Source organism: Haliotis cracherodii, unplaced genomic scaffold, assembly GCF_022045235.1.
Source record: "Haliotis cracherodii isolate W230 unplaced genomic scaffold, xgHalCrac1.p SCAF_3, whole genome shotgun sequence".
Classification (NCBI taxonomy): Eukaryota; Metazoa; Mollusca; class Gastropoda; order Lepetellida; family Haliotidae; genus Haliotis; species Haliotis cracherodii.
The window spans coordinates 33,932,753-33,956,363 of record NW_027266286.1 but is presented as its reverse complement, the minus strand read 5'-3'; the positions used below and the strand labels follow the sequence as shown (position 1 = coordinate 33,956,363).

The 23,611-nt window shown below is 38.3% G+C and overlaps 1 protein-coding gene across 1 annotated transcript in view; it reads left to right on the top strand.

Annotated features, from left to right (window-relative positions):
- LOC139474134 (pyridine nucleotide-disulfide oxidoreductase domain-containing protein 1-like) overlaps nt 1-23,611 on the top strand; it is a 58,763-nt gene that overhangs the window by 10,403 nt on the left and 24,749 nt on the right. The window contains exons 2-8 of the mRNA XM_071257010.1: nt 11,318-11,398; nt 11,575-11,694; nt 12,939-13,010; nt 13,792-13,848; nt 15,244-15,317; nt 15,514-15,683; nt 20,208-20,296. Of these exons, the coding sequence (XP_071113111.1) occupies nt 11,318-11,398; nt 11,575-11,694; nt 12,939-13,010; nt 13,792-13,848; nt 15,244-15,317; nt 15,514-15,683; nt 20,208-20,296 (663 nt within the window). The remainder of the gene's footprint in view (nt 1-11,317; nt 11,399-11,574; nt 11,695-12,938; nt 13,011-13,791; nt 13,849-15,243; nt 15,318-15,513; nt 15,684-20,207; nt 20,297-23,611) is intronic.

The window sequence follows — 23,611 nt, the reverse complement described above, 5'->3', positions numbered from 1 at the left end:
ATTGTCGTGTCGCCGAATACACCTCGTGGTTGGCCTCTTGGCAGGATAGTGAAGATATTTCCTGGACAGGATGGTCACGTTAGAGTTGTGGAGATTCAAGTTGGACAATCAAAACTTACGAGACCTGTGACAAAGATATCCATTGCGACCGACGAGTGAATGAGACTGCTTATCATTTGACTAACAGTGTTAGAATATTTGGTGCAGTTTTCAAATTTTGGTATGTTGACATGTGCCTTTCATATCTGTTTGAGGGCTTGATATTCCAAGAAAATAATGTGCATTTAGTTGAGTAAGGGAATGGAATGTTTTACAATGAGAAAGCTGTCAAAATGGATCCAATATTAAACAACCTAGATTTTTAATATTTTAGCTTCATCTATTAGAATCTTGAATGGTTCAATTTATAACATCAACAGTAAAAGTAATTAGATCTACTCACAATATATAGATAATCGATTTCTGAAAGACAAAATGTTTTCAGTGTAAATGTGATTTTGTTTTGATGTTTTATATAATGTTTTATATAATTCCATTACTTTCACTGACCTACGATCATTATCTATTTCAAACTGTTCCTTTAGTAGAATGGGATGAAATGGGAAACTACTGGAAATAAACTATCACGTATGTCCTTAAATGTACATGTATATATATATATATATACCTAGGTGTAAATACACTTCTAAAGTCGTATTTATAAAACAATATGAAAGAAAAAGTTGTATTTCATGGACTGGCCATACATGTATATTTTGAGCAAAGGTCTGAGTAAGGCAGCCAAGTGCGAAATACTAGCTGAGACGAGGATGTAGTTTTCTAGTGGTCATAGTGAAACAAATTTGTTTAGAGTTTTGAGCACATGAACTGTATATACATTGAACACTACTTTAATCGAAGTAATTCATATTTTTGTAATTTTCTCTTTCACTTAATCTAGATATTATTTATAATTGTACTGTAAAACAATAACATGCCTTCTTTCACCTGTACTGTGTAAGTTATCGTTTCCTTGTATTACCGATAAATATAGCCTACTCTACTCTTCTTGAGCTTTCAAATTCAAGTATTTAAATTGTCCAATTAAATCTCGTTTCAAGCATTATATGAGTTAGATTTAAACCATTAACAACACATCATGACACCTGAAGTATCAATAAGCGGACTGTGTGATTGCACAACGAAGCAAAGACACATGGCGCCTGAGTTGCGAGTGATTGAAAATAGGTTTGTTGAATAGATTTGCTGCCCATGAAAAGGTTTCTACGATTTTGATTGAATCTACATGTATTTATTCTTGGGTGGTACTACGTTAGCTTAATCTTGTTAATTATTAAGAAAAAATGATGATGTCCGGTATTAAGCGATGTCAATTTGAGTATTGTTAGGACTGTTTAGCGATCTTTCACATTTTGTCCTTTGAAAATGTACAATGTCAATTACCTCAAAGTTCTTTTTATCACTAATAAAAGAGCATGGTCACTGAAACACACATGGATGTAACCGGGATTTCCTACAAGGTACACATTCCAAACTGTCATTTGTATTGTGACATAATCTTTGAAACAGTCTGCATATGAATTAATCATGACCACTTCCGTCAATTTTGTTTTGTTGTCAAAAACACGCACATTTTCATCGGGATTTTTTATCGGTAAATATAACTCACGGAAAATCGTCAGTGAATGTGTACTTCAACATACATGTCATATGTCTATCACTGTTAGGACATGTACTTGCCAATGATATGAGTTATTGGACATTTAGATTTCAAACAAGGGCGCTTACTTGACTTTAGTTGCCATATTCGTGTGCTTCCATATTGCGATTAATGTAGAAAAGTAGGAAACTTATAATACCAGCACTTTTATCAATGGCTAAGCAGTGCATACATCTTTTGGATTTGGTGACTTTAGATGGAAAGACAATCAACTCGAATTGCATGTTATACAATTTGGTTACACTGTGTGAAGAAATAGAGACGTTGTAACACTTTTGATACAATGTATATGTTTTTGAAACCGCGACATCATCACAGTGCGGCACTGAGCGGTATGCAGGCTGACTGACGTCCATGCACCATGAGGGTTAAAAAAGAACCCACTCGTCTGATGGTAGATGCCCAGATGGTGGAAACACGAAGACATACATACACCCGAAACACAAGTGTCAGAATTTGTGGTGTCACCCTGGGCAAGTGACTTTGTTCAAATGTGCCTCTGTTCTTCCCCGGGGCACGGTTTACCCAGTTGTCTAAGGCGCCGCGAATCACTGTGCAGAGTTGTGTCCCTTGGGCACGCCCAAAACCTATGATTGTGGGTTTGAATCACGGTTCGCCCAACTTATGTTTCCAGGTTAAACCCAAGTCACTCACTCTGTTCAGCCTGCTGGGTGGGTACCTGATATGTGAGGTAGATGTAAAAACCTTCTAGTGCCTCTAGGCAGCTTGGGTTGTATACTCCCCAGGGAGTTGAGCATGATAACTCGAATGCGAACGGATCCACTGGTCGGGGAACAAATAAAACCACATTTGAACAGATTCCAGCACCTGGATACCTACATATAAATGTATAATACAGGGCTCAAAGTTCACTTTTTGACTAACCAATAGAGTGGAGGCGGGTATTACTTATGATGTGGCAAATCCCATTTCAAACATCTCAAATTTACCATCATAAATGTGCATGTCAATAGTTAGTATACTTTCTTTTCCGGATTGAACCTTCGATTGTCAAAAAGTACTTACTATCAATCCATAACAATCGATGTGCAACACGGCCTTCTTAAACTCAGTGCCAGATTGCCCATAAGCCAATCATATCTTGCTGAAGTTAGGTTTCCACCAGATATTTATAGACTAGCCAACCGTGGACTCGATGACATATTTCTGCCCAAACTGCAGTCGTCCCGCCCCACTGGCGGTCTTTATAGTCTGTATCAGTAAAGGCCTCCACTTGAAACGTGAGTGCAGCATTTACCAATAACTTAACCACCGATAGTCCTAGTTGTATATGCAAATATTTAGTGTATTGAAACAACTGATGTTTATGTTTCTTTTATCTAAAATTAACATATATGAGATTTATACATAATATATACAAAATTTGTCACTAAATAAAATTGCATGCAAAATACACAAGAAAGCCCTGCTCACTTGATTTACAGTTAGATGAAATTATTCACATACCTAAAGTAAAGCGCTAATGTGAATACATTTAGAAGACAAAATGAATATATGATATAATAATCTAGTTTGAATATATTTATCTGTATAAAACATATAATATATTTTGTAACATGTGAAGTATTTTCACCAAAAAGACAATGTAAATCGTTATATCACATTGATAAAAATTAACGAATAATGTTATAATTATAGCATTTAGTAGAGTAAATTTCTTTTTAAAAAAAAAGGCAATCTCCAAACAGTAATCTTATTTCTGGAAACAATGACTCGCCAAATCGGGTCTACCAAACAAAGACAAATATGCCTGTGTGTGTTATTAATACATGAATTTAAATAAAACGTAAAAAGAAAATGTGTCCAAAGAATATTTAGCGTTTCTGTTGTAATCTAAGAAATTTTGAAACAAGTTATAGTCCATCAACATCTTCTCATCACATTACCACATTGACATTATTTGGGGGCTTACACGGTTAGGATTTCATAAATATATCTTTAGCACTTCTCACAGGTACTAATTACTTAAAGGTGTGAGTTCAATTTAAATTATCTGTAATTACCGACAGCTGTCATCGGCAGACCCACCCTTGATTGGTAAATGCTGAACTTCTGGGTGTGTGTTTTCGTGCCGTGTTACGAACCCACTACACCATAAATACGGCCACACTGCATATTGTCGTAATAGAGTTGACTGAAAACACATCTGAGAGAACTTGTCACCCAAATGCACTATAATACCCGCCTCTGCTCTACTTTCTAAGTAAATATTTTTAATCAGGAGCCAAGATGAAACACTAGTGGCCATGCAACTTTACCTATTACAATCATGATAAAAAAAGATTAAGTTATATTTGAAGTTGTTTGTTATTTATTATAATTGATTACAGTAAAGGACATCAAATTTGAACACAATGTTGCAATTGTAACAATGTTAAATGTTTGAGCATTAATATATTGGCTGGCTTTCAAATAGATGTTTGTTTTGAGAACTGTCGAAAATGATATTACATGATCATGGGTAGTCAGTTTAAAAAGATACTTTACTTCAATCTCAATTAGGTACACAATGAAAGTTTGAAAAAATCAAAATGTCAGTGAAATTGACTTTTTTTTAACTTGTCACTGATTTGTTTAAATTGAAAGCTCCCAGAGACTCTTGTGTGATAGAGGAAGTCAACATTTATCAAGGAAAATATCTGCTTGTAAAACATCTTTACTACTACATGTTATACACCATTTGAAAGGTCTATTCCTACTGTTCATACACATGAAAGCTATGGTTATTACCTTATTTAAAAAATACATTTACAACTTAATTAAGTTTGTTTTAAATAAAGATGTAAGCTCACACATTCATAACGTCCAGATTATGGACCAAGGAAGGGAAAAATTGACTATTTGCAGCAAATATAAGATTTCATAAAATCCACTTACCTATTTTTTCTGTATTTTCATTGTTCACGTAATATGAAATTTTATTTTTTTTAAATAAAAAAATGATATGTCTTCACCCATTTCCCAATACAGTGGCTGTCCTCTAAGTAACATGAAGAAATACCTAAGGATTCGAAGCTTCGTATGAATAAAACATACGTCGAAGACTGCCATGTGACACACCATTAGAAAGCTTATTTTTTATCTACATGACAGTTACCTCTCCCAGAGTCTTTTTGTTGCTGTAACATACAAATTTATTGGATAAAAATTTATTTCTACTGACGCTTTCTTGCTGAAATCTGCTACAAGGTTCAAGATTGGTCAAATTTGAGCATGTAACCTAGGGCAGCCAATCAAATTACAGCAATGGTACTGTCCTTGTGTATGATGAATTTCAAGTTTTGACGAAAGTTTTTTTGATAATTCGTGTTATTCTGAACATTTTAAGCAGGAAATAACGATCTGTAATATATAACTGGAACTTCATGGATGTATTGTGCTAGGTTACAAGCTTTGACAAAAGTTTTTCATGCATATATTTAATTTTGGCAATAAACATCCGAGCGGAGATATCGAGAAGAAGAGATGTCATTTGACTTACGAAAAGATGGAAATAATAACCAAGCTGTAAGTTTCACAACTTTTACATATATTTTTGTTGATTATTTATATTACTTTGTATAGTATATTTAAAGAGTTGCTTAAAACATGTCATTGCTTTTTGACATGTCCGATGTGGACCGGTTGTCAAACTTCGAAGCGTGTTTTCAATATCATTGCGGGAAATTAGTGAATATTCTTTTTAATTTAGTGATGAAAAATGATCAAATGAAATGGAATACGTCTTTCGTACATTGTGAAATGCGAGAGATTTAAATAATGAATGATATGACAGGTAGGTTCTTAAAATTATATTCTATTTTGACGTGATTACGGTTTGGTTGGTCTACCGAGCTGCAGTGTCTGGGGACTGAGGCTTCTTGGCCAGTGTACCGGCCTACAGTGTTGAAAGAATCAAATTCATGATTTTTTGTCTGGACTCCCAAAGTGATAAGTGTTTTTAAATATTTGGTTGCATTTCTCAAACTTACGATCCAACTTATGGTAGGGTGGGCCTTTAGCGTGTGAGATAGGATAAGTATACAAATATACAATTTATTAGAAAATTTACAACAATAATATTAATAATAATAATAATAAATATCGCTGCAAAGCAGCAATGGCTGGCTCCAAGTTACACTGTGCACAAACATCCATGTTCGAATCTTCAAAGGGTTTCCTTGTACCAAATCCGTCACATGTAGGCACAACTTGCAGGGTATCGCCGCTACGAAACTGGCGTGTGCTGAGTCTGTTCTAAACCCATTTACAACATCGAGCATGTTCGAATCCTCAAAGGGTTTGTTTGTACCAACTCTGTCAAAAGATAGTCACCGTTTGCAGGACATCGCTGCGTGTTCCAGGGGTGTCCCAAATATTAATCAAATATTACCACCAAGTGGAGTTACTTTTTCCATGCACCCATGAACAGAAAATAAGATGCATATGACACACTAACTTCAACAAACTAACAAGATATGATCTTTAAAGTAAAATTTCGGTAATTTCATCAAAATCAAAATCTAATACAACCGCAACTAAAACAGATATCCAAAAACGGGTATTACAGTTTGTTGTGTTCTATATGGAGACAATTCTCAGAAAGTTTGGAAGCATTTCATGCAGTGGACTTGGAGTTGTTTGCATTTGAAGACAGGTGCCCAAAAGACACTGTGAAAACTTTGAATCCAATATGGCCGCAACTAAAAAAGATATCCAAAAACGGGTATAAACGTTCGATCTGTTATGTATGGAGACAATTCTCAGAAAGTTAGGAAGCATTTCAGACCGCCTGCGTGGTCTTGTGGTAGAGCGGAAGTTCCGTACTTCGATCCCCGGCCGCGTCTTACCAAAAGACGTTAAAATATGGTACTTGTTCAGTGTTTGCGTTGTGTTCCAAAATAACGGGTTCCCCTGTGACGCGTTAGCTGCGAGCACCGTAGGCGCGAAGCTATCTAAGGGGGTTTGGGAGCATGCCCCCACAAGAAATTTTGTTAAATGTGGACCTGAAATGGTGAACTTTAGGCCATTCTGAGCATAAATAAGTGTGTGGTTAAAATCTTTAAGTCTCAGTTTTTATGTGTGTACACTAAACGTCTTTGAAATCTTCATAGATTAGCCGCTTGACTCTTTCAACACCAGTCAACCAGGAGCTTTATCTGCTGTGACACCAAGTTCCCAGAGACTCTTGTGTGATAGATGAAGCCAACATTTATCAAGGAAAATATCTGTTAACATTAGTCCTGCACCATGACTGTGGAATATATATATTTTGTGAAAACAACACCAATCTAGAAATGAATAAAGCATTTACAACTTAAGTAAGTTGTAAATAAAAACAAATGTAAGCTAACACATTCAAACGTCCAGATTGAGGACCAAGGAAGGATAAATTTGACGATTTTTGTCAAATATAAACAAACATAAAATCCACTTATCTATTTCTTTTTTATTTTCATTGTTTACCTGATCGGAAAAGTATTTTATAAATAATTGTAAATAGTATCTGTCATCACCAATTTCTCTATACCTGCGGCTGTCAGTAACATGAAGAAATACGTCCGTTTTCGAAGCTTCGTATTAGAAAGTTTATTTTTTCATCTACACTAACCTCGCCAAGTCTTTTCGTCGCTGTAAGTTTGTCACGTGCTTTCTTGCCGATATCTGCTACGGGGGTGGTGATTGGTCAAACTAGAGTACATGACCTAAGGCTGTCAATCACATTACAGCAATGGCACGTGTGTAATCAAAGATTTTTTTACGAAGGTTTTTGGTTATTCTGAACATTTCAAGCAGGAAACTCGCGATCTATATTAAAAACATGGAACTTCGTGGATGTATCGTTCTAGGTTAAGAGCTGTGACAAAGGTTTTTCAGGCATATTGGAAACATCGTATCCGAGCCGAGAAATCGAGGCGACGAAAGCCGAGATGTCATTTGATTTACATTATACGCGATCGCTCGAAAAGATTGAAATAATAACTTAGCTGTAATTTCGACAACTTATAGATATATTTTGGTTGATGTTATTTATTACTTTGTATACTAGATTTAAAGATTTGCTTGAAACGTCTTTGTTTTGCTCTTTGACATGTTCGATGTGGACTGTTGTCGAAGTGTGTGTCTGAGAATTTTATTTTCAATAACATCGCGGGAAATAGTGAATCATTTAATCTTTCGATAAAAAATGATAAATTGAACTGGAATACGTATTTCAGACATTGTGAAATGTGATTGACTTAATAAATGAATGATATGACAGGTAGGTTCATAAAATTATATAGATCTACCCTTTATTTTGACGTGGCTGGTCTACCGGCCTACAGTGTTGAAAGAGTATATTGGCTCTTCAAGCTCACTTTCTTGAAACCTATTTTTCTTTTGACAAAGTTTAGGGGATGCTATTTGGACTTTAGTCCTTGACATTGACAAATTACTGTTAACAAGGTCTGCGATTGGCTTACGTTTCTATTTCCGTTTTGTAAACCAATCAGCGATGCCATTACGGACACGACATGGAAGAGAAACGTCATCGGATACCTCTCAGTTTCCCACATTCCCACCGAAATCTTGCTTGCACCGGAACCCAGCGAATATTGGATACACATTATCACATGGGTTTGGGGAGCGAGAGAAACACGAAACAAAACAACAATAAGTTATGCTTGAAGTGAACTTTTTTCAAAATAAAAAACGCATAAGGGGACGCGTGAAGGTTGGTTTTCTTGCGTCCTATTTTTTTTCAGTGCATATCTTTGTATATTGGACGCCGTAAACGCAAACACTGCTTGTTGTTACCCTGTCTGGCGCTCAGTATTAAGGGGCTAAAACAAGGACTGGTCGGTTTGGAGTCAGTATACTGTGTCTGAGTGGGGTATTCATGTTAAACTGCGGCATGGTATCTCAGTGGGCTAGCACTATAAATCGGCATCAGTCCAGACTAGTACAAGGAGCCACATGCACACGTGCATGCACGTCACTATATTAGTGCAATAATCTTGGACCAGCCTTAAACCCAATTTCACATGGAAGCATTTCATGCAGTGGACATGGATTTGTTTGCGTTTGAATACAGGTACCCAAAAGACACTGAAAACCTTTAATCCAATATGGCTGCCAAACCACGTGACCAATGACCAAAGACAAAGAACAAAAAATGTCAAGCGGCTCAAGCAGAAGATACATGCAAGGTTTCAAAGTAATCGGATAAGCGGTTGCGGAGCAATAGGGCGAAATACATCTTTAAAAAATTCTTGTATATAGTTATCTGCCCTTGGCCTTTGGGCCTACGGCTTTGGGATTTTGGAGGAATCTAGTACTCACAGTTTTTCACACACATACAAAATTTAAACAAAATCGAGCCAGTGCTTATTTTGCTAGCTTTGATGGAATAATAAATAATAAATAACAATAAATCCAATGATTACAATAGGGCTCTACAGCCTTTTGCCTTGGAGCCCTAATGATAACTGACTATAAAAGTCAAATTTCCATCCTTGCTGAACTAGGGTGCAATATTATGGAGCATTTTGTCTCGACTAACGAGTCTACGCATAGTCCAATCAAATTTGCGTAACAAACTAGACATCTGGTTCATAAACAACATGGATTTTAATGTGCAGATTTCTGTCAACTGCAGAATTTGCAAAGCATGTGTACCGCCAACTGGGCGTTGACAGATATTTTGCAAATGCTTTCATGGTTTTAATCAAGATGCTCATGTGATTTGATGTAGTTCGCAGGGTAAGACCCGTTTTACAATATAGATCTTGATTATCAAGCAGATGTCTTGACTGGGCACCGCCATTATGTTTGAAGCAAATGCATGTGATATGAGGTGGAATCAAATTGGTCAATAGGAGGAACATAACTTGAAATAGCCACTGGTGTTGCTACGATTTTGGCAAGGATGGAAACAGGACTTTATAGGCAGTTAACGCCCTTGCCTTGGGGGACAAATGCATTGACTGGGCACCGCCATTATGTTTGAAGCAAATGCATGTGATATGAGGTGGAATCAAATTGGTCAATAGGAGGAACATAACTTGAAATAGCCACTGGTGTTGCTACGATTTTGGCAAGGATGGAAACAGGACTTTATAGTCAGTTAACGCCCTTGCCTTGGGGGACAAATGCATAGGACAAGAGAAAACTATTTTACTTTTCTAAGATGAACAGTTCAGTCATTTCTTTGGTCAGTCAAAGTTCGTGAAAGGTCGTTGTTAGGTGACCTGTACAAGGACGCTCTCAGATCTTTGTGTGGAGATAGCATCACCATCAAATTCAAATACCAATACATGTATATCTAAACAATGTCTGCGGACAAGTAGGCCAAATGATAATTTTAAAGTGTGTATGGGTCAACCAAAGAATAAATGTACTTCTTTATCATTGTGTACTGGTAAAAAAAAATTGTGAATGCGCATGTGCAATAAAAGTTGTTAGCAAACTGCCACTGTCTCAGTATCTGTGGCAGAATGTAAACATGCCACTTCAAACTAAAGGTTTATGCCCATGACATCTGCGTAACTCTATCAACTACACCTCATCATGGAGACAACTTATTATTCTATTCACATCTGCATTCTGCATTCTCGTGTATGAGCCTCATACAGTGAGACACAGATCCTAATGAAATACAAGGACACAAGCCAGACCAGAATTTATTTTCAATGGTGGATAACGGTTCACGAAAGTGCTTCTCAAACTTGTAATGAAAATGGAAGCAAATACAATAGAAACTGCAGTCTCTGGAAAGAGCAAGAAAGTGTCAAGGGTTTTAATCTTAGATTCATCCTGGTAATGGTCCTTGGTTTGCCAGCACCATACCCATATTTCTGTGTTCCACCAAGGTGGTATCTGCATCACTGTGGGATCTCACATCACTCTACTCATTCTAATGACACTTTGTGTCAATAGCCCTTAGAAACATTGTTGAAAAGGAAACACTTCCATAATTCATTCTGTTATGACAAGGAAATATGTTGTTTTAATATCTTGATATTCTGTTGGGGGGCACGGGTGGCCCAGTCGTTTAAGGCACAGCAATTCCCTGGGCACGCCAGGTGTGATTGTGGGTTCGAATCCTAGCTGGTTCGACCTGATTATGTTTCTAGGTTTGTCAGCACCATACCCCTGCTCGTGGGTTTCACTGCAGTGGTAAACATCTAAGACCTGCATCACTTTGGGCTTTCCTCCCACATCAAGCTGACACGCCATGATATAATTGGAATACTGTTAAAAGCAGTGTTCAACCTCACTCACTCACTCACTGTATTTTGGCTGTTGTTCAGAAAACTAGTTCCATGCCTAATCATGATCAAGTTAAGTTCAAAATCACAAAGATGAGATGTACTAAGTTCTAATGGTGGTCCACTAATGCAAATAACTCTGCCTTTGAACTACAAAAAGTAATCATCAAACGATATTGTACACCAAGACTGTAGACTTGATATTTTAGAATTTAAGTGTCACTAAACATACAAGTCCTTATCAGGATAATATTGTGATAGTAAAGCACATAATAGGATTGCAATCTCTATGCACTGTTGATGTAATCTGACGGTGTGACTGAATTTAGTTACTGTTTCCTTGTAGTTGTCTGCATTGTGCCCAGATGAGAGAGTGTTGCTTGTTACTGCCAGTGATCTTGTCAAGGCTGTAACCAACTACCAGAAGGTAAGCCTAACAGATAATAGAAATATTATGTTTCTTTAAAAATTTATATAAGGTCTAAGCGAAAGATATATAGATAAGAGATGCTATTGTAACATCAGCAGACGTACTACTTAACACAGCTGAGTGACTTCAGTGTGTAAATATTGAGTTCAGCTGGAAAGTGTTACTTGTTGCAGCTATCTCGAACCTTGGAGACATTTGATGTAGAAGAGAAGCCCTCAAGCTCTGTTGAGGCTGACTGCCCCAATGTGCAGGTTCACAAGTCTACAGTCACATCGCTGGATGCTGTCACACATGTAAGAGTGAGTGAGTGAGTGAGTGAATGTTGTTGTAAGTCTCAGTCAGCAGTGTTCCAGTGAATATGAGCTATGTCTTCACAGCCTGTATACAAGGTATATTCTGCATATACTCTAAATCAGGACATAATGCCAGTGTACCTTGCTCATAAGACTATAAGAAGTCGGTGTGACAAGTCGATACTAGAATTGAAATGCAAAAAGTCATTTGATAGAAGTTAATTACAAACAAATAAACAGGTGCAAGCTGGGTAAGCATGGCCGAATCATACATTCTCAGGCTGGAGAATTGTCCTATAAACCCCATAAACAATCACATGGGATTAATTAAGGAGTATGTCAATGAGTCCATTATCTCTATGTTAAGGTCTCAACCTTCACAATCATATGATGAATGACATGACACAATTCGTTATTGCTCTCTGAGGTATTTTTTAAAAAGGTTTTCCATTTTCAGAGCAAATGAATTCCCGTCCTCATCACAATACTCACTTGTTGTTCTCTATGCCAATTTGCTATCACTATTTTCCCAGTCATCGTATACCTCAAATCAGCACATGCTATTATGTGCTATTGAACTCACCACTGGAACTCTTTGTTAGCTGAGACATGCATATATCCATTGTACTACTAGTCGCTGACCAACCACTTCCCCTTTCTAACCTACATCATTTGAATATGTGCTGTTGGAATCTCCTGCCTTCGAATTCGTGTCAAGCAGTTAAAGTAAGTTTGTAAGAAGATGGCAAATGATTTTATTCAATCGAACTGCTATCACTACGTATCATATCAAGTACACAGTCTTGGTGTACAATATCATTTGCTGATAAGTTTTTGTAGTTCAAAGGCAGGGTGACTTGCATTAATTTCACGACATATTGTGGGCTTTGGGTTGTCACTCGTTTTGATTTGGTGACATATATATTTCATGGGTTTGGGACATCCAATGATGTGCTGGTTATCTGTTACCGTTGTTGTCAATGTTAATCTGCTCTTATCACAACGTGTCATGCATATATACCTCTCATCACTTAGTAGTTGTCACTCCAGCTTGATAACGGGTAGAATCTACATCAAAACGTCGCTATATGCAATAAACCAGAAGTTGTTATCCACAAAGTTTCTTACTTATCTTGCCAACTTCTAGAATGCCAATCAAACAGTTATCGCTCCCCATTATGTCTTAAACCTGTCAGCCTAGCCTCCTGAATGCCTGTTATAAGAAATATATCTCTCTGAACCAGGAACTACGATGTGCTGATGGGCGGACTGTCCAGTATGACAAGCTGTGTATATGCTCTGGAGGAAAACCAAAGGTATATCCACTTAGCAAATTATTAGCTCAACACATTCAGTTACCATGGTTACCATCAGTTTAGTGGCAGACTCAACAACCCTGATTAATTACCAAACTTTGATTTCATCTTGGACACATCATGGATGGGATTGGTTATTTGGGGATATCCAATGAAGCTGGATAAAAATTTCATGTTTCCAGATTTGCAACTGGTACTTTGAGCTTATCTGTTTCTAGCATACAGATTCTATATGTGGGATTATTTGTCAGTCACAACTCCTTTTTAACAAAAAGAATGAAACGACCCTATTAGGTTACAAAATATCCCCCAATAAAAATAATACTGTACAAGCGGTCTTGAAACAATATCCAAACTGTACAAACCCTTCATGTCCGTTGTTCCTCCATAAGGAATGTGCCTTATTTTACTTTGTCTCTGGTCACTCATATCAGGAATTATAGAACAACATGGGAATCTGCTGTGAAAGGGAAATGGTTGAGCATAAAATATTGCTTTTGAAAGATGTTGTCATTTCGATATTGTCTGTTTATTATCTCTATATCATGTTTTACTAATTGCAAAATTGTTTATGTAGCATTAAGCAATACTCACTCACTCACTCACTCACTCACTCACTCACTCAAACTAACGAGTGACATTACCTAGTGCACTGACACTTTCTCCATTAGGTAGATGTCACAGCTCTGTAGCTGGTCATTTATGTCGACTTAAGAAAATTAATTTCTAACTGACCGGAAAGTTGATAATGTTAGCCTATGTTGTCATCTCTGTTTGTCAGGTGATCAGTAATGGCAACAAGCATGTCATTGGCATTAGGGATACAGAGAGCGTGAAGGTAGGAGTCATCACAACAGTCTTACATATTTAAGTGCTATCATACATCCACAAATTCCCAAATCTTCCATATCTATTCTGGGTGACAAAGTGGAAAAATGCTGTTTAATCACTGATCAGATGGCATAATATATATCTTAAAGTTCAAACTCTTCATGAAAGTCTGCTGTCTTCAGAATGGCATTACTTTATGCAGTTCCATGCAAGGAATGCTCTAAGTTCTTGTCCGAATCTGACCTCCACCACACCCCCTCTTCTTGTTATTGTAAGAATTATGCTTGGACATTTCACAGATATCATATTGAGTATACCTCCTTTATTGCCCCTTGGGATTTTGTGTGTGACATTGATCAGTCATGTCAAGAGTTCAAGTTATGCTCAAGGTCACAGCATGAAAGTTGTTGGCCGCCTAACCCAAGAGGCAGCTACTGTATGTCAGTGGGACTTGGTGAGGCCATCTTAGGGTAACCTTAGTAACCTACATATGGGCTCAAGGTCACAGTGAAGGTAATTTTCTTGTCTGTCATTTTTACTACAAAGCATTTTCCTGCAGATATTTTCAAGTACTATTCATGTAGTGGTTGAATGATATGAATACTTATATATGTGTCAGGTGACCAACTGAAGAAAATACTAGTAGGTCACAGTGATTTACTACCTGAAATCCAAGTATTAGTATATGGCTTATTCTGTGTGCTTGGTTTAATTCCATGTAGAGATATTACATTTGGTTGACATGCTATATAGCCCCTAAGAATGTTCCTATAACACTTGTAACTGATGTTGATGATCAAATTCACTGTCAAAATTGTTTACTCAGAAATGTATTTGAAATGATAACTCAAGAAGTATGTAATGTCATGGTTTGAGGATGATTTTTACATGTGGTCTTTAGGGTGTAGCATTGATGTGGTCAGGTTTTAGGTGACCTGTGATAGCTACTGGAATGATCATTCTGAAGGTAGTTCTGCTTCTGTGTGTAGTGAACCAAATCCTGTATTGGTATGGCATGCTTTATAACTTTATTTCTTAATTCATCAAAGAGGTATGGAACTTTCTGTTTTAAGTCATATTTCAGTTGACATTTTTCCATACCAGAAGTTGAACTGGACATGCAAATATGTTAGGTAAAACATTGTGCTGCATTTGAGATGCATGATGTCATAGATATCAGAATGGAAGTGAAATAGAAATTGATGTAACTTTTTTCATGTAAGGATTGAGATGAATGAGACTTTTTGATTTGGAAATTTGGCTGGAAATGGCTGTGAAAATGTTCTTCAAGAAACTGTCCATTAGGGCTGTGAAACTGCTGCCTGAAAACCCCTTGCTGTGATTACCCCTGATTGATGAACTGTGCTTTGTCCTCACTCAGTATATACTCTGTATATTTCAGGTGTTCCAACAAAGACTTACTGCTGCAAGACGGATTGTAGTGGTTGGCAATGGAGGCATCGCAACAGAACTGGTGTATGGAGTTAAATGCCTGTTACTTGTAGTTCAGTGTAGATCCATATAATGTCTTACAACAATGCTAATAACATTAGTATTACAATGGTACAACAGCAGATTAGATGTTAGATTTAGACTACCTACATATGATGTAAACAGTATGAAAATTCACGATTCTGTCTGAAAACCACAATTGTTTGTTTCCTGTGAGCAGCTATGAGATAGAGGGATGTGAGGTGGTATGGGCAATCAAGGACAAGTCCATAGCTTCAACATTCATAGATGCAGGTGCTGCTGAGTTCTTTCTACCGCAGCTCAACCAAGACAAGCCTGACAGCAGTGGCCCAGTGAAGAGACTCAAGTACATGCCAGAAGGGCACACAGGTCAGCATAAAGGCAGCAATGCCACTTGGTACCATTTCTAGTTTCTTGACAATAACTCCAGAAATATTGATGGATGATTATCAAGTTTTGTTTTTGAATTGTCCATTGTAACAATCAAGTAGAAACTGGTAATGATGAAGTAGGTTCATGTGACGTGGGATTTGTTCCTGGATGATAACAAATATTAATGGTTTTACACCAAATTAGGTACGTAAATAGATAGTCCCTCACATTTGACAGGGAAAGTCTTTCACAGTTTTGTATATTGATGTTCCCAGGTCAAGTCATTTTCCAAATTTGGTTTTGAGCAATTCCCGAAGCAAAGCTGTTAACATAAGGGCATCAATGGTCTCATGATGGTGCCATGCTAGATCAAAAATGTAATCAGAGAATATGTTCTATAACCATCCAAGTAAGTGGCCAAAGGTCACTGAATGACAAATATATAAGAAATCTAATTTTACAGAAAGTTTAAGGGTGCAGAAATCTTAATTTTGTGTGGATGGTTATGGCTATAAGATCCAAGTTTGTTCAAGGAAGCATGATTTGCACTCAACACAACTGATTCTTTTTCCTAGAGCCTTTTGCATCAGTTCTCCTTTAGCTTACTAAGTATGTTTGTTCACCCAAACTAGGATGAAATGTCATAATTTGTTTTTGTAAGTCAAGTGAGCTACAGAGCCTTGTGACTCTGTTTTGTTCAAAAGTGTAATGAAATTGAGTATTTGTTTGGATCATAGTGGGTCTCAACATACATGTACCTTTTTGTGTGTCATATTTAAAATGTTGACCTTGATTTCACCTTTATACATCAACCATACTGATAGCTGAAATTTCTTATGACCATTACTCAGCCATTTCTTTTTGAAAATATAATGAATTGTGGTATATTTTGTACTTATCCTGCATTACTCCTTGATGCATTTACTGCCGACCTTACGACAAAAGAGACACATCTTCCCAAGGCAAGGGAGTTAACTGACCAAAAAAGTCCAGTTTCCATCCTTGCCAAAGGATGGAAGGTATTATGGAGTTACATTTTGGCTGGACTAACGAGTCTATGCATAGTCCAATCAAAATCGTGCATCGAAATCAGTATCCGGTTTGTAAACTCTCCTGCAGATTTTGGTCGATTGCAGGATTTGCAAAGCATGTTCACCGCCAGCTGTTGTCAACAGATATTTTCCAAATCTTTTCATGTTTTTAATCAAGGTGCTCACGCATTGCGCGATGTAAGACCCGTTTTATCACAACATAGACCTTGATTATCGATCAGATCGTCTTGACTGGGCGCCACTGATTTGTTTCAGGCAAATGCAAGTGATACGAGAGTTGGAATCTGATTGGTCTAAAGGAGAGGCTCAGAAATGACATAACTCGTAATAGCCACTGGTGGCGCTACGATAGAGCCCAGGAATTCCAGCCAAGTTCGGCAAGGGTGGAAACTGGACTTTAAAAGTCAGTTAACTCTCTTGCCTCGGGGAGGTGAAAGAGACAGTGCCAAATGATGGTCCTGGGTGAAAGAGTAAAACCTCTTTCCATCTCAAGTCCTGCTTTTGTAGGACCGTCACCGCTGTCATTTGACCAGATGTGATGTCACATCAAATCTTATTATATACTTCAGTGTGAAAGACTGTTGACAAAAGTGATATTTTCATTGCAGTGAACATAACAATTGATATTTCATTGCAGTGAACATAACACTTGATATTTCACTGCTGTGAACATAACACTTTCAAGGAACTATCATACAAGAGTGACCTCTACTGAAATTGTCTCCCTTTATCGTAAGTGTCTGGCCCATTCACAAACTGTTGACTTCCTTTTTATGTTGGTTCCACATTGACAAGGCAAAAAAATGATAGATCGTCCTTTATGGGGTTAATATCGCTTCATGGCGTTTGTTATTCTCTTGAAAATGTTCAGTTATGAACTGTAAATTTCTCACTTAATTCGTCAAACGAGACTGTTCGTTTCACAAAGCGCCATATTTGTTACTTGACCAGCGTGTATTCTTTCGCTTCCAACAGTGGTCTTGAAGTTTTCAAGTATATTTTTTGTTAGTTTTGTTTATATTTTATATGATTTTGCAAACATGAAACTACTTTTTTAGTCAAATACAGGGGGTTGTGACCCATCCCTTTGTGGTAGGGAGAATTTACGTATCAAGGTTTTCCTTGTGTCTCATGAAATATCATGTTTCTCTCATCTAGTGACAGGTGAAAAGGAGATATTTTCACTCGTGTCTATGCCAGATTTGCTTAATTGAGACTGAAATCAGGCATGTACTAAAACCTTTATCCGCACTAGTGTCCACAACCCATGCAATGGAGCACTTTTTATCGGAGGTTAGACCATTTTTAGACAGTGGTTGACTTTCAACAATCTCAGATCGACCACATGAGGAACCATCTCCATGTAGCCCGAGCAGAGATCACTGTTACACGCAGCCTTATTACTTAGTACTCTCCAACTGGGATTCAGAGTTAAACCCACTTTCGACTCACCTCTTCCTCTTGTGGGGGTGGGGGGATTTGTAGGTTTCCCAGCTGGTCACCATCCCCAACTAAGAGGCTTTGACTCTTCCCAATGTTGGGAGTTGACCTTTCGACCACTCAGCTGCTTGTCACCCCAGACGAGAAGGTTCACATGCTACTTGCATTGGCTCAGTACGTCAGTCTCAGACTATAGCTTAAGCCTTTTTTCTGTTACTGTACTGTTACCTGGACATCCAGCATCCCTCACACTCTTGTCTCCTTCCGACGGGGTCAACCCCCCAGTCATCGCTAAGAAAGCTTTGCTGATTGTCTGGATCTTGTCGAGGGTTTTATTGGGGATCACATCTGAAGGTATGCCCTGCATCGTACCTCCGATAAAGATGCATTAATGAGCCATGCAGGATAAGTTAAAAAATGTTGTAAAATCCAGATATTTTTTATATTTGTATACTTATCCTGCATTACTATGTCTGAACTGACCCACCTGTCACAGAGCTACCTCACGGCAATGTCTTAAGATGTTCCGATCTACGGTAATATGTTGGTCCGTGACATCATCACTTCTGTGGTCACATGGGCGCTATGTGATGGGATGGGTTGCACAATTTGTTGGAACAACTTCTTCAGCTGGACCTCACACAGCTTCATCTTTCTGTCAAACAACAGGAGTAATGCAGGATAAGTATACAAATATAAAAAAATATCTAGATTTTACTAGTATTTTGGCCTTGTTTTGACCATGCTCTTAAATTCTCTCAAAATGCATATTTGGCTCTTCAAACTTCTTTGGAATTGCTAGCCTGAGGGAGCTGAGCTTTGCCTTGTATGTAACTCATTATGATGACATATTTGTTCAGGTCATTAGAGTTCAGTATTTATGCTGACATTTTTCTGAATATCAGCGTTTGCATGTGCTGTGTCAAGTGGCAGTCATAGTTGACATTTTAAACTGTTGACTACATATTTAGGTGAGCTACAGTGCTGTGGTACTATTTGCTGTGGTACTTCAGTAGATTTTTACTATAAATCATGGAATTAATGTGAGCATGAAATTAAAATGAAAAGTGTGAGTGTCCTGTGCGCTCTATAATAAGGTGACACATTTGTATCTGGACATATTGGTGTATATTGTCATGTCAGGTTCACTGCACATAGATGGAAACAATGACATACACAACAGAGCTCCCAATAAACAATGTAATGGAGTGCTTCAAGTTTTCCCACCGAGTTCAGTATCAAGTGTGGTTAGTTTGGTTACACAATCACCAATCTTTGTTCTTGGTAACATGTCAAATAATGTTATAATTTCAAGCAAAACACCACTCGCTCATGAAGGGAAAATGTCCAGTACAGGAGTGAGTGAGTATGGTTTTACGCCGCTTTTAGCAATATTCCAGCAATATCACATCGGGGACACCAGAAATGGGCTTCACACATTGTACCCATGTCGGGAATCGAACCCGGGTCTTCGGCGTGACGAGTGAACGCTTTAACCACCACTCTACCCGACCGCCCCCCAGTACAGGAACAGCAATCGTAGTGAATACATGACACTGCTCAATATGTTCATAGGATTGGGTAACAATCATTGATCTGACCTATCTCATTTGAATATGACACCTGGAATTTCCTGCTTTTCATTTCATTGTAATTAGATCACATGTCAAGCAGCTCAAGTTAAGTTTTTGTAATATATCAACCGAACTACTATCACCCCATCCTATATAATGGAATAATAATTCTAGTCTTGGTGTTATTGTTTGCCGATTAGGTTCAAAGGTTCAAAGCACTAATCAGATTGATTTCATGACACATTTTAGGCCTAGGGTTGATACTCACATTAGTTTCATGATTGACAGTATATGGATATAAAACAACTTCATCATGTGATTAGAATATTGGTCAGACACATGCCCACAACTGAGTACAAATCCACAAGAATTCCTGGTTGATGGATTGATCCTACTAATTAAGAGATGACAATCAGCGGCATGAAGTGATAATGCATCTGATTGATTGCTCACAGTTAGCAAGAAGACATCTGATGACAGACCACATGGTGGAGCTCTTGGTCCTGACTGGGCAAGCAGTAGAGAGATGGCTGGTGCAGGGCAGGTAGGCTACAGTTGGGATGTCTGCTGGGGTGTGTTTGTATATTAGCAGTAGAGAGATGGCTGGTGCAGGGCAGGTAGGTTACAGTTAGGATGTCTGCTGGGTGTGTTTGTATATAAGCAGTAGAGAGATGGCTGGTGCAGGGCAGGTAGGCTACAGTTGGGATGTCTGCTGGGTGTGTTTGTATATAAGCAGCAGACAGATGGCTGGTGCAGGGCAGGTAGGCTACAGTTGGGATGTCTCCTGGGGTGTGTTTGTATATAAGCAGCAGACAGATGGCTGGTGCAGGGCAGGTAGGCTACAGTTGGGATGTCTGCTGGGTGTGTTTGTATATAAGCAGTAGAGAGATGGGAGCCTTATGTTGTCGGTAGTCCATGTCGGTGTAGATGTGAGACTGTATGTTTAAGGTGTGTCGGTGTAGATGTGAGACTGTATGTTTATCTTTGTTGGTGTAGATGTGAGACTGTATGTTTAAGGTGTGTCGGTGTAGATGTGAGACTGTATGTTTCAGGTGTGTCGGTGTAGATGTGAGACTGTATGTTTATCTTTGTCGGTGTAGATGTGAGACTGTATGTTTAAGGTGTGTCGGTGTAGATGTGAGACTGTATGTTTATCTTTGTCGGTGTAGATGTGAGACTGTATGTTTAAGGTGTGTCGGTGTAGAAGTGAGACTGTATGTTTAAGGTGTGTCGATGTAGATGTGAGACTGTATGTTTATATTTGTCGGTGTAGATGTGAGACTGTATGTTTAAGGTGTGTCGATGTAGATGTGAGACTGTATGTTTATCTTTGTCGGTGTAGATGTGAGACTGTATGTTTAAGGTGTGTCGGTGTAGATGTGAGACTGTATGTTTATCTTTGTCGGTGTAGATGTGAGACTGTATGTTGTAGGTGTAGAAGTGAGCCTGTATGTTGTAGGTGTGAGACTATGTTGTAAGTGTGAGACTGTATGTTGTAGGTGTAGAAGTGAGACTGTATGTTGTAGGTGTAGAAGTGAGACTGTATGTTGTAGGTGTAGAAGTGAGGCTGTTTGTTGTAGGTGTGAGACTGTATGTTGTAGGTGTAGAAGTGAGACTGTATGTTGTAGGTGTAGAAGTGAGGCTGTTTGTTGTAGGTGTGAGACTGTATGTTGTAGGTGTAGAAGTGAGACTGTATGTTGTAGGTGTGAGACTATGTTGTAAGTGTGAGACTGTATGTTGTAGGTGTAGAAGTGAGACTGTATGTTGTAGGTGTAGAAGTGAGACTGTATGTTGTAGGTGTAGAAGTGAGGCTGTTTGTTGTAGGTGTGAGACTGTATGTTGTAGGTGTAGAAGTGAGACTGTATGTTGTAGGTGTGAGACTATGTTGTAAGTGTGAGACTGTATATTGTAGGTGTAGAAGTGAGACTGTATGTTGTAGGTGTAGAAGTGAGACTGTATGTTGTTGGTGTGAGACTGTATGTTGTAGGTGTAGAAGTGAGACTGTATGTTGTAGGTGTGAGACTGTATGTTGCAGGTGTAGAAGTGAGACTGTATGTTGTAGGTGTAGAAGTGAGACTGTATGTTGTAGGTGTAGAAGTGAGACTGTATGTTGTAGGTGAAGAAAGGGAGACTGTATGTTGTAGGTGTAGGTGTTAGACTGTATGTTGTAGGTGTAGAAGTGAGACTGTATGTTGTAGGTGTAGAAGTGAGGCTGTATGTTGTAGGTGTAGAAGTGAGGCTGTATGTTGTAGGTGTGAGACTGTATGTTGTAGGTGTAGGTGTTAGACTGTATGTTGTAGGTGAAGAAGTGAGACTGTATGTTGTAGGTGTAGAAGTGAGACTGTATGTTGTAGGTGTAGAAGTGAGGCTGTATGTTGTAGGTGTAGAAGTGAGACTGTATGTTGTAGGTGTGAGACTGTATGTTGTAGGTGTAGGTGTTAGACTGTATGTTGTAGGTGAAGAAGTGAGACTGTATGTTGTAGGTGTAGAAGTGAGACTGTATGTTGTAGGTGTTAGACTGTATGTTGTAGGTGAAGAAGTGAGACTGTATGTTGTAGGTGTAGAAGTGAGACTGTATGTTGTAGGTGTGAGACTGTATGTTGTAGGTGTAGAAGTGAGACTGTATGTTGTAGGTGTAGAAGTGAGACTGTATGTTGTAGGTGTAGAAGTGAGGCTGTATGTTGTAGGTGTAGAAGTGAGACTGTATGTTGTAGGTGTGAGACTGTATGTTGTAGGTGTAGGTGTTAGACTGTATGTTGTAGGTGAAGAAGTGAGACTGTATGTTGTAGGTGTAGAAGTGAGACTGTATTTTGTAGGTGTTAGACTGTAAGTTGTAGGTGAAGAAGTGAGACTGTATGTTGTAGGTGTAGGTGTTAGACTGTATGTTGTAGGTGTAGGTGTTAGACTGTATGTTGTAGGTGTAGAAGTGAGACTGTATGTTGTAGGTGAAGAAAGGGAGACTGTATGTTGTAGGTGTGAGACTGTATGTTGTAGGTGTAGGTGTTAGACTGTATGTTGTAGGTGTAGAAGTGAGACTGTATGTTGTAGGTGTAGAAGTGAGACTGTATGTTGTAGGTGTAGAAGTGAGACTGTATGTTGTAGGTGAAGAAGTGAGACTGTATGTTGTAGGTGTAGAAGTGAGACTGTATGTTGTAGGTGTAGAAGTGAGGCTGTATGTTGTAGGTGTAGAAGTGAGGCTGTATGTTGTAGGTGTGAGACTGTATGTTGTAGGTGTAGGTGTTAGACTGTATGTTGTAGGTGAAGAAGTGAGACTGTATGTTGTAGGTGTAGAAGTGAGACTGTATGTTGTAGGTGTAGAAGTGAGACTGTATGTTGTAGGTGTAGAAGTGAGGCTGTATGTTGTAGGTGTAGAAGTGAGACTGTATGTTGTAGGTGTGAGACTGTATGTTGTAGGTGTAGGTGTTAGACTGTATGTTGTAGGTGAAGAAGTGAGACTGTATGTTGTAGGTGTAGAAGTGAGACTGTATGTTGTAGGTGTTAGACTGTATGTTGTAGGTGAAGAAGTGAGACTGTATGTTGTAGGTGTAGAAGTGAGACTGTATGTTGTAGGTGTGAGACTGTATGTTGTAGGTGTAGAAGTGAGACTGTATGTTGTAGGTGTAGAAGTGAGACTGTATGTTGTAGGTGTAGAAGTGAGGCTGTATGTTGTAGGTGTAGAAGTGAGACTGTATGTTGTAGGTGTGAGACTGTATGTTGTAGGTGTAGGTGTTAGACTGTATGTTGTAGGTGAAGAAGTGAGACTGTATGTTGTAGGTGTAGAAGTGAGACTGTATTTTGTAGGTGTTAGACTGTAAGTTGTAGGTGAAGAAGTGAGACTGTATGTTGTAGGTGTAGGTGT